The 15,017-nt window shown below is 57.7% G+C and overlaps 1 protein-coding gene across 4 annotated transcripts in view; it reads left to right on the top strand.

Annotated features, from left to right (window-relative positions):
- Positions 1 to 13,623, top strand: part of NUP210 (nucleoporin 210) — a 109,177-nt gene extending 95,554 nt beyond the window's left edge. For 2 of the 4 annotated variants that reach the window (XM_040491859.1, XM_040491858.1), the window contains exons 32-40: positions 184 to 404; positions 1,633 to 1,769; positions 4,586 to 4,703; positions 5,721 to 5,867; positions 7,428 to 7,678; positions 8,666 to 8,882; positions 10,626 to 10,721; positions 10,800 to 10,883; positions 12,089 to 13,623. In XM_040491859.1, coding sequence (XP_040347793.1) covers positions 184 to 404; positions 1,633 to 1,769; positions 4,586 to 4,703; positions 5,721 to 5,867; positions 7,428 to 7,678; positions 8,666 to 8,882; positions 10,626 to 10,721; positions 10,800 to 10,883; positions 12,089 to 12,189 — 1,372 coding nt within the window. In that variant the 3' untranslated portion in view covers positions 12,190 to 13,623. Of the gene's footprint in view, positions 1 to 183; positions 405 to 1,632; positions 1,770 to 4,585; positions 4,704 to 4,842; positions 4,965 to 5,720; positions 5,868 to 6,945; positions 7,342 to 7,427; positions 7,679 to 8,665; positions 8,883 to 10,625; positions 10,722 to 10,799; positions 10,884 to 12,088 lie in introns of those variants that run through there. The other 2 variants (XM_040491860.1, XM_040491861.1) reach the window with 2 other exon arrangements.
- Positions 13,624 to 15,017: the final 1,394 nt, after the last annotated feature.

Genomic DNA, 15,017 nt, shown 5'->3' with positions numbered 1-15,017 from the left:
CCCCGGGGGAGATGAGATGAGACCAAGTTTGGGCAGCTGCTTGGTAAACTTAAGCTAGAGGGACGCCCTGGGGCCACCGTTAGCAAGAAGCTTCGCCCAGCAGAGGACTCAACTACGTTTCTCCCTCCGGAGTTGGGGGCTCTTTCCTGAGACTGAGAGCCCGCATCCCCCTCCTGTGCCTAGAGATGAGTTCGTGCAGATTGGGAAGGGCGTCGCCAACAACACCTGCATCGTCCGGACCATCAGCGTGGGCCTGACGCTGCTCAGCGTGCGGGACACGGAGCACGTGGGCCTGTCCGACTTCGTCCCGTTGCCTGTCCTACAGGCCATCTCCCCGGAGCTGTCCGGAGCAGTGGTGGTGGGGGACGTCCTCTGTCTGGCCACAGTTCTGGTCGGCCTGGAAGGTGAGAGAGAGAGAGAGAGAGAGAGGTACTGGCCGGGGTGGGTGTGGGGGGCTTCCTTTTGAGTCCGGGGCAGCCCCAAAGATGGGAGGGGGCTCCTGTCGTGGGGGTGAGACAAGCAGGGCTGGCATGACGTTCAAGAGCAGGAGTCAGAAAACCACCGGCCAAATCCAGCATGCTGTCTCTTTTTGCAAACGCAGGTGCCTGGGAACTCTAGCACACCCTCATTTACATGTTGTCAGGGGCCGGTTTTACCCTCCAGCTGCCGGGTTTGAGCGCTGGCATCAGAGACCTCTGGGCCCGCACGGCCCAACAGATGTGCCATCTGGCCCTTTGTGGAGGAAGCTGGCCAACCCGTGCGCTCGTATAGCCCTGTCCGCTAGAAGTTTCTAGCACTGTGGAAACATCCCATATCTACCCTGTCTGACACGGGGCACTCACGATCCAGTATTCTAAATGTGGCTCATGCAACCGAGGAGCTATGTGTTTCATTTCAATTCATCTCATGGCTAGTGGTTACCATGTATCGCCAACAGCCCACATCCAGAAGGAAATGTAAGGAGAGAACAGCTATCGGGCCTGTTCCCATGCCACCTGTAGATTCACCACCTACGTTACTCAACTTCTTTTTTCAATTTGACTCCCTGTTTTTTTTTTTTTTTTTACCTAATTAAATTCATTTCAAAAAGACGTTCAACACTGCCCTTAAAAGAAAGCAAATACAATTTTCCAGAAATAGAACGTGGCTGTTGAGTTATTTTGTTGTATCTGTTATATAATGCAATTGGCTTTTAACTGAGAAACGCTCTTGAACCTGACACTTGCTTTGTTTGCCCAAAGGGGTTGATAAACAGTCGGGGGTGGGCAGGGGTGGTGCGTGGGGAGCTTCAGCACCCGGTTCATCCCAGGACAAGGAAGTGATCAAGAGATTCCAAGCAGGGAAGCACTGGAGTGAACATAGGGCCAGAGGTTCACTCTGGGCAGGGTCACGGCCGGGCAGAGAGCAGGTGTGCTCCAGGTGGCCGCAGCCAGGAGCCAGGGGAGGTGGGGGGCGGGGGCCAGTGCCAGGGTGCAGAGGCCAGTGGCATGGATTCTACCCTGAGGGTGATGAGTGAGCACCCCCGGGAGCAGGGTGGAGCATGGTGGTGGGGCACTGTCACCCAGGTGACAGGGCTGGGCAGGAATGGCAGACGTGGGAAAGATGAGTGACAGCCAGGGCTTTCTCTCCCAGGCCTCTCCGGAACCTGGAGCTCTTCAGCTCACAGCATCCTCCGCATCGACCCCAGGACGGGCGTGGCTGTGGCCCAAGAGGCGGGATCTGTGACGGTTTACTACGAGATTGCTGGGCACCTGAGAACCTACAAGGAGGTAGGGCTTCGGGGCATACGTGGCTCACCCTCTTGGGGTAAAAGCCTCGGCTTTCTATCCTGAATGGCACCCTTCCCTTTAAAAAAAAGAAGCACCAGCACCCTGCTAGGCAGTCAGGATCCGGAGTCGTGAGTCTGGGGTCTGCTCCCCACTTCCTCTGGGATTGGAACAGGTGCCCTTTCCTTTCCAGGCCCCTGCCTCCCACGCTCAAAATGGTGTCATGACAAGGGCTGACCTCCCGGGGCCACCCCCCCAGCTCCCACACACGCTGGCGTAAGGGCGGGAGTGTCCCCTGTGGGCGCTTCCCCAGGAGTCTCGGGGCGGGCGGGCCGGCGTGGCCATTTGGCATCACCAGCAAAGTTAAGCCTCCCCGGCAAGTCACTTTTTGAATCTTTCTGGAGGTGAACAAAACCGTTCTCTCTTCTATTTATCTCCAGCCGAGAATGAATCAATGAGCAGCGTCTGGCTGCGTTCCAAACGTGTCTCATTTTAGAGCCAGTGTGCACGTGATCGAATCCAGCAGTTTAACCTAATAGCTTGCATATTTAGTGCCGGGGCTCTGCAGTGGGTGAGCGGGTTGCAGATGGAGGCACCTTGTGACTAATAAAGCTGTGCTCTCCCAGGAGGAGCCGCCGAGAGTGGGCAGGGGCGGGTGGGAGGGGGGCTGGAGGAGAGGGCACGGCGTAGGCAAAAGTGTGCAGGGCTCAAGAGTCGAGCCCCGATGGCTGGAACATAGGCAGTGGGGAGAGTGTGGAGGCTGGCGTTGCAGTCAGATCGTGTGATGCACATTGTGTTCTGGGTAGTTCCTGGTTAAGCACGTGAGCTCTGGGGCCAGGCTGCCTGGGTTCAAATCCCAGCCAGGCCACTGAGAGGCTGTGTGGCATTGGATAAGTTATTTCACCTCTCTGTGTCTGTAAAATGGAGGTAAGAGGGCCAAGAGGATTAAGAGTTAACCTATGTGAAGCACTTAGAATGGTACTCAGCACCCAGCAAATGTTCAGTAGGTATTAGCTGCACCTGTTACTATTCCGGAGCAAAGAGGAGAAGCTTATGCCAGACCCAGTAGGGATTTATCAGGGTTTTTGGTTTTTGGTTTTTTTTTTTTTTTTTTAATTTTTTTTAATTTTGTAAAAAAATTTTTAATGTTTATTTATTTGGAGGGAGGGACAGAGAGAGGGGGTGACACAGAATCTGAAACAGGCTCTAGGCTCTGAGCTGTTAGCACGGGGCCCGATGCAGGGCTTGAACCCAGGAACTGTGAGATCATGACCTGAGCCAAAGTCGGACGCTTAACTGACTCAGCCACCCAGGCATCCCTGTCAGAATTTTTTTTTTTTTTTTTTTTTTTTTTTTTAAGTAAAGAGTGATCACAATCAGAGGTAATGTTTGGGATGAGTATCCAGTGCCTGGTGGAGTCTAAGAGCCCAAGAGATGGGGAGTAGCTGCAGGGGTAGTGAGCCAGGAGACAGGATGGGCACTCTGCTGGCCCTGTTGGGTGGGCAGAAACTGAGGGAGGGTCATCAGAGCTTGGTGACCATTTGGAAGTAGGGGTTGAGGGAGAACCCTTTGGGGGATGACCTCCCCAGCGTCCGGACTGAGTGACAAGGTGGATGTCGGTCCTTTGCCCTGATGGCGGTAGGGGGTTGCAGAAGGAGGGGCCAGTGCTGGGGAAAGATGATGAGTGGATGGAGGAGTGGCCAGTTGGAGGCGTTTGCAGCTCCTCTAGGTGAGGCCGGTGATGAGGCAGCAGGTGTTCCTGGAGCTCCAAGACAGCAAGCTGGAGATGGGGTGGGAGTCCACAGCACAGACATGGTTCTGGAAGACCTGAGAGTGGACGGGTGCACATACATGCAGCACATACCAGAGCAAGGCCTTGGGCCCCCTCTGCCAGGTGTGGGGGGGAGGAGGCAGAGGAAGCAGGGACAAGATGGCAGGCAGGCAGCCAGGAGTACAGGAGAAGGTGGGAGGAACCAGGGCCCGGATGTGGGTGCCCACCAGTGAGCGTGGAGGTGATGGGCCCAGCCTGACGGCCTGCCTGTGCTCTTGTGTCAGCCACAGGAGCTGCCTGGGCTTTGGGGAGGAGTGAGACCCCATCCCTGCTCTTTATGAGATCACGCTCGCTAGAAATCCTGTGGGAGGCAGGAAGTGCTCAGCGCCTGCCCAGAGGTGGGAGGACAGCCTGCCGGCTGGAGGGGACCATGCTGGAGCTGGGCCTGCGAGGGCCGATGGGGTCAGGCTCTGCGGGGGGAGGGGGGAGGGTGATCCCAGCTTAAGAGGGGCGCACGACTGGGGTGTTTGGGTGCAGCCAGTGCAGGCTGGGCCAAGGGGGGTGAGCAGGGGAAAGTCTGGGAAGACTGGAGTCTGGAGGGGCGTTCAATACCCAGGCTATGTGAGTTGCCTTTTGGTCAGGTTGATTTATTTTGAATAAATGACAGTAAAGTAAAATGGCTCCTTCTCTCATTGCTGAAAGACTAATTAAGCAAACTGATGAACAGAGAAGTGATCTGCCGCTGTCCCAGGAGCCAAACCCCACAGCCCACCCCAGACTGAATGCATTCCGACCTGCTGTTCAGCACCGCACTCCGCTGTTAGGAAGAGCAGCTCGTTCAGAGGGAGGCAGAGTCTGACCGGCCTGGGGCCTAAGCCCAGCTCTGCCACATCTGGCCAAGTCTCAAAAAGACGTGGAGCCTCAGTTTTGTCCCCTGTGCAATGGGCAGTGCCTGCATCCCAGGCAACGGGGTGAGGTCACAAAAATGCCCGTCACTGAGCCCACACGTGGTCGGTGCTCAGTGCAGCTGCCTCGGCTCCCTCCCCAGATAGCGATCGGTGTCCCTCAAAGGATCGTGGCCCATTCCGTCCGCCCAGGCCAGACCAGCTTCCAGGAGGCCTCCAAAGTGACCGTCACCTTGGGAGACAGAGGCTCTAACCTGAGAGGTAAAGAGTGAGGGGCTTGCTTGGTCTGGGGAGGGGCCCCGCCAGTCGCACGAGCAGGGAGGAGGTTCCCCGTGGCCCTGCTTAAAGTCACGCCAAAGGCAGAGAGAGCATTTAACCCCTGCTGGCCCATTCCTTCCAGCTTTTTCGAAACCCGAGTGTTCTTTCTAAAAGAGCCCGGCACCCAGAAGCTGCCTGTGTCTGAGCTGGAAGTGCCACTTCAGCCCCAGGGCAGCCGAGTAAAGAAAGCCCCAGCTGACTGCCGGTAATCCCAAGAAAGTAATGATTTAGCAGGCCTCGCGGCCGATTTTGATTTTTGTAATTACCTTTTCCAAGTCATGCGTAGAACATCCGACCCTGGCCCTGCCCGTGACAGCCCTGGACAGCAACTGCCAGAAATAAATACATCGATGTGGGCTGGTTTGGTTTTTTTTGTTTTTGTTTTTTTTTTAAACCATGTACCCAGTGGAATTAAATACCACTGTTCTTGTTCTGATTGATGAGGTAGCTTTTCTGCATCATATAACCTCTTTTTTCCTACTTCAGGGCACGGGGCCAATACTGCACAATTGCCGAGATGATACTCAGTGTATTAGTGGGAAACTGTTGCCCTCCTGAAGTCCAGAAATAAATTGCCCATTTTCCCCCTGCCGACAGGAACAGACGATGTGCATTAGTGGGCCCGACCCATCTGCTGTGCTGCGGGACGCAGGCTCTGTAGCCCAAATGCTGAAATTCTGATCTGAAATTGCCCACCATTCGGAATGACCCTCCTCCCCCATAGAATTCTCCCCAGCTCTTATAAACTGTGGTGCTGTCACGAAGCTTTGGGCAGCCCTCGGGGGGCCCTGTGTGGAAGGAATGTGGGGCGTTTCGCCGCCCGGCTAGCCTGCACCTGGCCTGCTCTTGCTCCCTCGTTTTGGGGCTCTAACAGACGGATGCAGAAGCCTGTGCAGGGGGGCCGGGGTGGGGCGCCTAGTAGGTCTGGCCCATGCCCTTCTCACCCCTTCCCCTCTCCAGGTGAGTGCTCTCCCTCCCAGATGGAAACCATTGAGACTCTGCACCCAGAATCCCTCATTAGCTGCCACCTCCAGTTCAAGCAAGATGTCTTCGATTTCCCAGCACGTGACGTTTTCACGGCAGAACCAGGATTTGACGCCACCCTGGGTACGTTTGCAAGGGTTTGCATGGGACGACTGGCTTGCATGGAGGGTTCCTGTTGGCGTGCCGGGCTCACGGCAGCCATCTGTCCGGAAGGGCCATGTCTATCAGGAGCCCAGCCTGGCGGTCGATGCCACCACTCTGGCCTGTCATTCATTTCGGCCGCCGGGCGGGGTTGGCGGTCCAATGCTGGGCGATGGCTGTCCTCGGCACCCACCTACACGCAGCAGGCAGGACACATTTCAGAGTTGGAAAGCCCGCAGTTAGGTCCCTTTCTGCTTTTCCTACCTCAGGGCCAGTGGGTGTTAAGGCTGCCTCCCTCTGTGAAATGGGAAGGATGATGCCTTAGAGCTGAGCGGTGCAAGCGAGAGCTGGGCAGAAGGGCCCTTCCTTGTTAACTAGCCAAGGGCCCCACGGTGTGTCCGAACAGAACTTCCACTGCCCGTGATGCCCGCGCCACGGGCTGGAGTGACTGCCTGGCCCCGGGCATGCCGGCCACGTGGTGCAGAGTGTCTGAGAAGGGGGGTGCCCACGTGGGGTGCTTCGAGGGTTCAGTAGGATAGTTCCTGCCATATGCTGAGCACAGTGCCCAACATACACTATCGAGTCCTCGACAGGAGCTGCCCAGTGTTATTATGATAATGATTGTCAGTGAGCATTTGGACCATTCTTCAGTTCCTTCCAAGAACATGCAGCCCGGTCTTAATTAGGAGGAGTTAGCGAGGGCACGACGCCAGACCATAATAAGCCCAGCCTGCAGCTTGCCATGGCCCGGGGTCAGCACCCAGGCCGCTGCCTAAGATGCAGGAGGTATGTCCTCAGGGCACCTGTGTGGGGCCCAAGTGCAGGGACAGAACAGGCATTTGATGGTCCCGTGCCCTGTTTATTGGCTAATGCGGCCCCATGAGGGGGTGTGAAGTTATTCCCACTTGATCCAAGAACACCAGGTCAGCAAGGAGGCTGACTCACCCAGGGGCACTTGGCTGGCAAGGGCACAGAGGGGACTCCAGCCCAGGCATCCGGGTTCCAGGTACTTTCCAGGGCATTGCTCAACAGTATGCGTTGAACTCATTTATCTACCCAGGGCCAGGCGTGGAGGGTCCAACAAGCACCAAGGTAGCCCCAATCCACACCTTCACAGGACTTTCTGCTGTTATCTGGGGCCACGGGCCATACTGGGAGTCCGCTCCAGCTCAGCCTGTAGCTCAGCATCGGGTCACGGTATCCGTTCATTATTTACTCACCCCCATCCTGAGAGCCAGGATGGCTAGGCCCTGAAATGCAGAGCTGGCCCAGACGTTCCTTCCCCAGGCAACGTCAGTGCAGTGGGGATCTGGCGAGCAGAGGATTCTGAGGAGTGAGCGAGAGTGCTGGTCACAGAAAGGGTGTCCAAGCTGGATCAGGGGTGCTGAAGAGGGACGTCCCTGGAGGTCCCTGGAGGAGGTGGCACCTCACCTGGGCTCTGAAGGATGCGTAGGAGTTTTGCAGTTAGAAGAGCAAGGAGAAAGTGCAGCGTCCGGGCGTGGGTGGGAGAGGGGACAACTCAGAGCTTGCTTGTCTCCACAGGCCGGTACCTCTGCTCAGTCACGATGCACAGGCTGACAGACAAGCAGCTGAAACACCTCAGCATGAAGAAGACGGCGCTGCTGGTCACCGCCTCCATCCCCGGCAGCCACATCTCTGGGGAGCATGTTGGTGCCGAGGTGCCCTTCAGCCCAGGGCTTTACACTGACCAGGCTGAAATCCTTTTGAGCAACCACTTCACCAGCTCTGAGGTCAAGGTCTTTGGTACCGTGGAGATTCTCGAGAACCTGGAGGTGAGTGGCGTCCATGCATGAGCCGGGGGCCTTGGAAAGGACCGGAAGGCAGGGAAGACGAGGTGAAAGGTGGAAGTCGTGGACCACCTCTCTTTAAAAGTGAAAAAAAGACTTTTTAAACGTAAATACCCTTAACCTTTTCTTTTCCCCCATACCATTATCTGTGAGCTTGTATCATTGAATTAGTTACTGGGAATGCTGCCGGACTTCCCCAACCAGGAGCTCGGTATGCGAGGGCAGTACTCAGCACAGAGCGTACCTAGCACATAGTATGTGCTCAGTGAACACTTAGTATGTTCAGTGAATGAAGTCAGTGTGGGAACGTACACTGACATGGGGGAGGAAGAAACGCTGTAATCCCTAACTTATCACCGACGCCCGCGCAACTGGGGACGAGTCCCTAGCCCTGGGCCTCAGTTTCTCCATCTGCTGAATGCTGGGTGAACGATGTCCTAGGTCCCGCAGCCCAGCAGGCCGGTAAGAGATCTGGGGTGATGTGGCAAAGGGGTTTTTGGCTCCTCCGTTTGCCGTATCCCTGGTCTCACTGCAGCAAACGTGGACGTGGATGAACGTTCTTGGAGCGAGACGGCGATGAATTCATTGCTGCTGATGGAGGGTCCGCCAGCCCAGGGGTTGAGCTGCTGGCGATCGGCCATTAACAGAGCTCCAGGCTGCTGCCTTGGAAAGTTGGCGTTTGGTGGTAGTTCATGTTGGTTTAGCATTTTTTTAAAGAGCACTTGATTAGAATTCAATGATATTGATTTGTCCTTTCCTTAAAAACACTCCCAAGTGTAGACAGTATGCTCCTTCCCTGACTTTGCAGATTTCATGCTGTCACTTAGAAGTACCCAGGCGTCATCGCCTACCTAGGAAGGTGGACCAGGGAAGGGTCCCCACCCCTACCGTCTGGGCCCCAGAGGGAAGCACAGCATGTCAGGCGGAAGTGGGGGTGGGGGTGCCGCTCTCCAGCTGCATTGTCTCTCCCAGGTGAAATCAGGGTCCCCAGCTGTGCTGGCCTTTGAGAAGGAAAAGTCTTTGGGGCTCCCCAGCTTCATCACATACACAGTCGGCATCTCGGATCCCACAGCTGGCAGTCAGGGGCCTCTGTCCACCGCCCTGACCTTCTCCAGCCCCATGACTAACCAAGCCCTCACCATTCCGGTCACCGTGGCCTTTGTGATGGATCGCCGAGGGCCTGGTCCTCGTGAGTCATGGGATGGGACACCGCTGGGATGGACCTGGGCGAGGAGGGCCGGTACGGGTGGTCTTGGCTGTGGGTGGAAATCTGGGCAGGAGAGCAGGAGGGGGGCAGGTCAAGACCTGGAGGACTCAGAAATGCAGATTGTCCCACAAAGTGAATTTGGCCCATTCGGGTAGCTAGAGGGATCCTGTTGAAATGTGACTGGATCGTACCCCCTCCTCTGCTCAACACTGCTTTGGCGCCCACCTCCCCTGGGGGGTGAAGCCCAAGCCTCTCCAGTGTCTTGAAAGGCTGGCCCCCCCATAATCTGCCTCCCCAAACCATTGATGACTTGTCTCCCCGCTTGGGCACCTTGCTGCAGCCACGCTGGCCTTCTTCCTACTTTGGGAACACATGCAACTCCCAGCTAAGCCCTTGGCATACACTGTTCCCTCTGCCTGGGACGCCTCTCCCCCCGATAGCCCCTTGGCCACATCCCCACCTCAGTCAAACCCACCTTTCCTCACACATTCCCTGCTCAGATATTAGGAAATTCTGAAACTTACTCCCATGTAAATCCTTCTCCTTCCATAGCCCTGTTCCCCACTGTCAGCCTAGGGAATAATTAGTACAACTAATTATAATTTCTGCTGGTCTTCCCCAACTGGGAGCTGAGTACTGCATGTGGGGACAGCACTTAGAACAGGGCCTACCTAGCATATACAGTAGGTGCTCAGTAACGGATGCCTCATTTATCCCGCAGTCGTGTACGAGCACCTGTTGCACAGCAGCGCATGTGCTGGGCAGATGCCTGAGAAGCCCCCACCTCAAACAGGGCATGGAATATTACAGACGCAGCGAGAAAGGAATGATCCTAAACATGGGGCTCAAGAAGTGGGGGGCACACGGAGCGGGTGATTTTACACCTGCTGGCCTGAGGGTGTGGTTCAAAGGGACTGCTTCCTTCAGGTCTGGAAGGATGAGTAGCCAGGGGGAGGGCCGAGCAGTCAGAAGGGCCCTGGGGTGAGGTGCAGGGTGAGGGGCCGGGCCACGAGGAGGCTCGAACCCCTGGCCAGGGGCTTGGGCTTTTTCTTGAGAGCAGGGAAGTGGCCTGGTCAGGTCTGGAGAGGAACAGCCTGAGGGGCTAAGGCCAATGTCAGGGGCACTTGAAGAGGCCACCTCCTTCTTCCCGTCAAGCAGGGATGTGTCCTGACTCAGGACAGTCCATTTAGGGGAGGAGGAGGGGCCCAGGATAAGGCAGAGGGAGATGCAAGAGGAAGCCACAGTCTGGGCCACCCCGAGCCAGGGCCCCAAAGGAGGAGTGGCTTTGGGGTAGCTGATGCCGGGCTCCCGTGGTGCATGGGCCTCAGTTCTGAGGGCGGCAACATCCCTGTCCAGAGCCTTTGCCCAACCCTGACCTCCGTTTTCATGACGGCAGCTCCTGGCTTGACATCTTCCACACTGCCTTGCCTTTCCGGGCACGTGGCTGACTCCTGGGCCACCCTTACCCTCCGAACTCCCCCAGACAGCTCTGCTCTTCCCCAGGATGGGTATGGAACCTGAACCCTCCTCCCAGCAGGGCCTCAGGTGGACGTGGGTCGGTCCAAGTGGCCCAAGATGGAATAGGACGGAGCGCTGGAGTGACAGCCCCACAGGACCGGCTGCTGCCCCAGGCCTCAGGCAGGCCGCCTCGCCCTCCGGCCACGCACAGAGACACAAGGGGACTCCACATGGCCGTTTGGTAACTTGTCTTTCCATTGACTACAGATGGAGCCAGCCTTTTCCAGCACTTCCTGGATTCCTACCAGGTCATGTTCTTCACACTTTTTGCCCTGCTGGCTGGGACTGCTGTCATGATCATAGGTGAGGCGGGCTGCATTGTGTCCCCTGGGCTGCCCCCCACCCCTGACCCCAACTCTAACCAGCCATGTTGTCTTGCAGCCTACCACACGGTCTGCACACCCCGGGAGCTCACCGCACCCCCAGGCCTCTCCCCCGGAGCCAGCCCTCGCCACAGCCCCCACTGTGAGTCACCACCCTGCGGATGCAGCCAGGCAGAGCCGGGGCTACGAGGGAGGGTTGTGGGGATCAAGGCCCCGAACCCCAGGTCTCAGAAGCTCTGGCCCCACACAAAAATGGCAGTTGGGGTGTGAGGCCCAGAAGGCAGATCTGGGAGCTGGTCCTGGGCAAGGAGAGCTTTCCCCCGGCAGAACCGTGGAGGGTGGAGGGCTGGTAGCGGGGGCCGTCTCTGCAGGGGTGCATGTTGGGACTGGTTCTTACCTGCTGGGGCTGCTGCAGAGGGCTCTAAGCTGGGTTGAACTGACTGACTCAGAGGTGAGGATTCTGGACAGTCCCGCTGATGGATCTCCCAGATGGGGGAGAATCACAGGAGCCATTCCTCTTCAAGTCCAGTTGTCTCTGGTGACCCTGAGGCCCTGGTGATCCTACACAACTCCAGGGGACACTTCTCTCTGTGAGCGGTGTCCCTTGAACCTTGTGTAGTGCCCAACCTTCACAGCCGCACGTGGTGGCCTTTATATCTTTTCCGTTTGAGGGTTCTCTCCCCTATAGGAGGAATCCTTGAATGGTGTCTGCTGACCCAAAAGGGGCATGGCCAGGCTTCCAAGAGTCTGAAATTTTTTGGAAAAGGATGCAGTTATGTATATAGATACATTTTCCTGGGTAACCAGATCCCACGTGCATCCTGGACCCCTGGAATCATAGTCTTCCAAAATGTCATTCAGCCATCCTTACCACGGGCACTCACCTTTTCTAATCCCATCTTCCAACCCTTCCCTCTGTGTGTTGGAGCCATAGTGGAGTAGTTGTGTTACCTCCTGAACGCTCCAGGCCCTGGAGTCTTTGTTCATGCGGCTTTCTCTGCCCAAGAGGCTGTTCCTGCCCAGATGGACAGGCCCCGCTCCCTGCGTGCCCCACGGACCCACAGACGCGCCCATGTGGTTTTAAGACCCACTGCTTGTTCTCACTGTGCAGCTGCGGGAGGTCAGGGCTCATGCTCCAAGCCTCTCGGCACGTCCAGCTGTCACCCCTTTCCTGGGTGACCTCACATCACTGGCCCAGGGCTGCCTGGGGGCACGGTCAGGGGGATGGCCCAGCTGGGCAGCGGATGCGTCCTTAGCGGCTATTCCAGTGCAGGCACGGAGGGCTCCCTGCGGAGCGCCGAGCTCTCCCATATGCTCTGTTGGTCACCTCATCTCTTTCCTCCCTAGATTTTGCTGCCTCGTCGCCGACGCCTTTCAACACACTGCCTCCCATCCGCAGAGCCAGCCCTCCATCGGGGCTGTGGAGCCCCGCGTACCCCTCCCACTAGTCCACGGGCCGGGCCGGGACGCCCCTGTGCCCCCACGGTGGGCCCGGCCTGGAGCACCCCTGGGCCCCGAGCCCTCAGGCCCGTGTCGCTGCCTGCTGTGTTCTTGTAGACCTGTAGTTTAGGCTGTGCCCGCTAGCTCACCCTTCCGTGTAGGGCTTTCTGTTGGCTCTTGTTTTCTGTTCTGTTCTTACTTCAGAATCTTACAAAGGCTAAGACTCTCGCTCATTCCTCTGTGCCCGGTTGTCTAGGGTTTCTGGACAACGTGCACTTAACGCTTTTCCTTCCCTGCAGTCTCTGGAACCACTCCCTTCTCGAGACTTTGAGCAGGCGAAGCTCCCTTCACTAGTGGTCTGTAAGGGATGTTCCTGAAGTGGCCTCAGGGAAAGGACTTTTTATTTTTTCTTAACATTTGTGGGGTTTTTTTTTCCCCTCCTTGGAAACTTTACTTTTCCCCTACTCCGGCCCCTGCCAGGAAATGAGGGGAGCGAGCAGACACGAGTGTCCGAAGCTGGCCCCGTGACTGCACGGAGGCCTCAGGTAGGCGCCAACGGAGCCCAACCCCACACTGGCTCAGCCTCACCGGGAGACGCCGACGGGCCACAGGAGCCACGAGCCGGGCTGCTCTTTGCCTCCGTGGGGGCCACTGTGAATATAGACGGCGTCCTTTGTGGTTGCTTCCTGCGCGTGGAAGCGTCTCCTGGACTCGGTCGCAGCTCCATCGGGGTGCTCTTTGGGGTCCGGCTCCTCCTCCCTATCGCGGCTTCTCTACCCACACAGGGACTTCGGAATCATAGTTAGGAAAACATCCCTGAGCCAGAAACTGGGACCTTTTCTTCTGGTTTGTTTGTTTGTTTGTTTGTTTGTTTGTTTGTTTTGAGAAGCCACTGTGTTCCGCCCGAGCACCAGACCAAAACCCAGTGTTCTCCCTTCCTCCTTTTGTACCACAGTCGTGCACCTCAGCAGCCCTGAGCCTCTGGCCTGCCCCATGTGGGCACCAGTCTCCCCGCGGCAGCCCCCCGGCAGGCCACGGAGCCAGATCCGGCCAGTGAGGAGGGCGGGCCTGCCCTCCAGGAAGGGGCCGGGAAGGAGAAGACGCCTAGAAGATGCCCCCTCGTTCATTCAGCACCCGAGGCCTCCAGAACGCGGCCTCTCCGCCCTGGGCCAAGAGCTGTGCCGCTCTCAGGAAGAACTGGAGGCACACCCCGAGCCCGGCCCGCGGGGTCGCTGTGTGGGGGGAGCCGTCCCCTTGGACTCTGAGCCGCAAGCGTGAACCTACCGCAGGCCTTTTGGGCCGGGCCGTGCGATTTATTTTTCTAAAGCTGGAGACAGGAAGAATTGTGCCTTGCCTATCACTTGAGCTCAAACTGACGACTTGGATGTAAATAAGCGCGTTTCTACTTGGTTTATTTAATAAAGCTCTATCTAATTTCTTAAGAGGGGTGTGATCACTGCCGGATCTGCATGCGTCCTGCCTGGACGTGACCCAGGCTCCGGTGACTTGGCTTCCTTCCGGTTACAGAGATTTGGGGAGCGGGTCTGTTCCGCTGCCCTTCTGTGCCACACCCCCCTCCCACGGGGCCCCCAGGGGTGCCTGGGGATGCCACAGCCCCGCCCACACATCACCAGGTATCACCACGTGTCCCACCCTATCTCTTCCTCTCTCTCTCTCTCTCTCTCTCTCTCTCTCGGGCGCCTCTCGCTCTGCAGCTGTCCTTCCCTCGTGTCACTCTGGCCTCTGCACCCACTCTCCGCACCGGCTGACCTCCCTGGTGTCACTGATCCTCTCGCTGACTCTGCAGCCTGGACCTCGCCCCGCTGCTCGCTGGCAGCCGCTCCTGCCTCCCCAGCCCCTCACCCTCCGCCTTCCCCATTCCCACTCCCCTCGGGGTGGTCCTCTGCCCACCTTCCACAGCCCCCTTGCGCCCTGGCTTCCGCCGTTGTTGCGGAGCTCTCACGCAGGCTCACCCCAAGTGCCTGAGGCAGGTTCTCCTGTCCCACATTTCAGGCAGATGCCTAGAGAGACCAGGTGGCCGCCCAAGGCGGGAGGCTATTGGAAGGCACCTCTGGCGGAGACCCCCTGTCGCCCACATCATCCACCTTCTTCCTGACTCAGAGCTGGGCAGACAGCGGCCAGAATCCATACGAGGTGTCCCAGCCGTTTTGGCTGCTGGAAGCCAACATGTGACTACGTTTTGGGGACAGAATGTGAGCAGTGGTGTCCCGGGCAGCTCAGGAACTGGACTGACGGGAGGCGGTGCCCTCCGCACCACGTTGTCCCAACCCTGGCTGAGCTGGCTGGGAGGAGGCCACCAGGATGGCTCGGCCGTTGTCCTTGGAGCCTGTGCCCCGCCCAGGACGGCCTCCCTTGACAGGAAGGAAGGACACTCCCAGTGGCTTCCAGTGAGTCTTCTGCCACAGCCGAACCGAATCCCAGCCAATTCAATGGCAGCGCCCCAACACAAGCCTGGCAGCCCAGCTCTGTGCCCCCTCTTGTAGCCACGCCCCCACATCTGGCCACCACCAGAGCTCTCCCCCCTGCCCCCTCCCCCTGCTGTGGACACACTTGCTCCTGTACGACTCGGGTCCCCCCCTCAGACCTTCCTCTCCCATACCCTTCACGTGGCCAGTCTCCAAGTTCCCATGAATCTGCCCTCCCCACGACCCTCTTCTTGGCCCAGGGAGCCTCCCCTGGGATGAGGTGCCAGCCTCCGTGTCCCCTGCACCAACCCGCTGCTCACAGATCTGACCGCTCACACCCTCCTGCTTAAACTCTGCTGCAGTCAGCTTGCCCTTGGGGTGGGTGCGGTCCCTTTGTTCACACCAGCTCC

Source organism: Herpailurus yagouaroundi, unplaced genomic scaffold (genome assembly GCF_014898765.1).
Source record: "Herpailurus yagouaroundi ecotype Mexico unplaced genomic scaffold, PumYag 183, whole genome shotgun sequence".
Classification (NCBI taxonomy): Eukaryota; Metazoa; Chordata; class Mammalia; order Carnivora; family Felidae; genus Herpailurus; species Herpailurus yagouaroundi.
The sequence above is the reverse complement of the archived record's forward strand: the minus strand, read 5'-3'. Positions and strand labels throughout refer to the sequence as shown.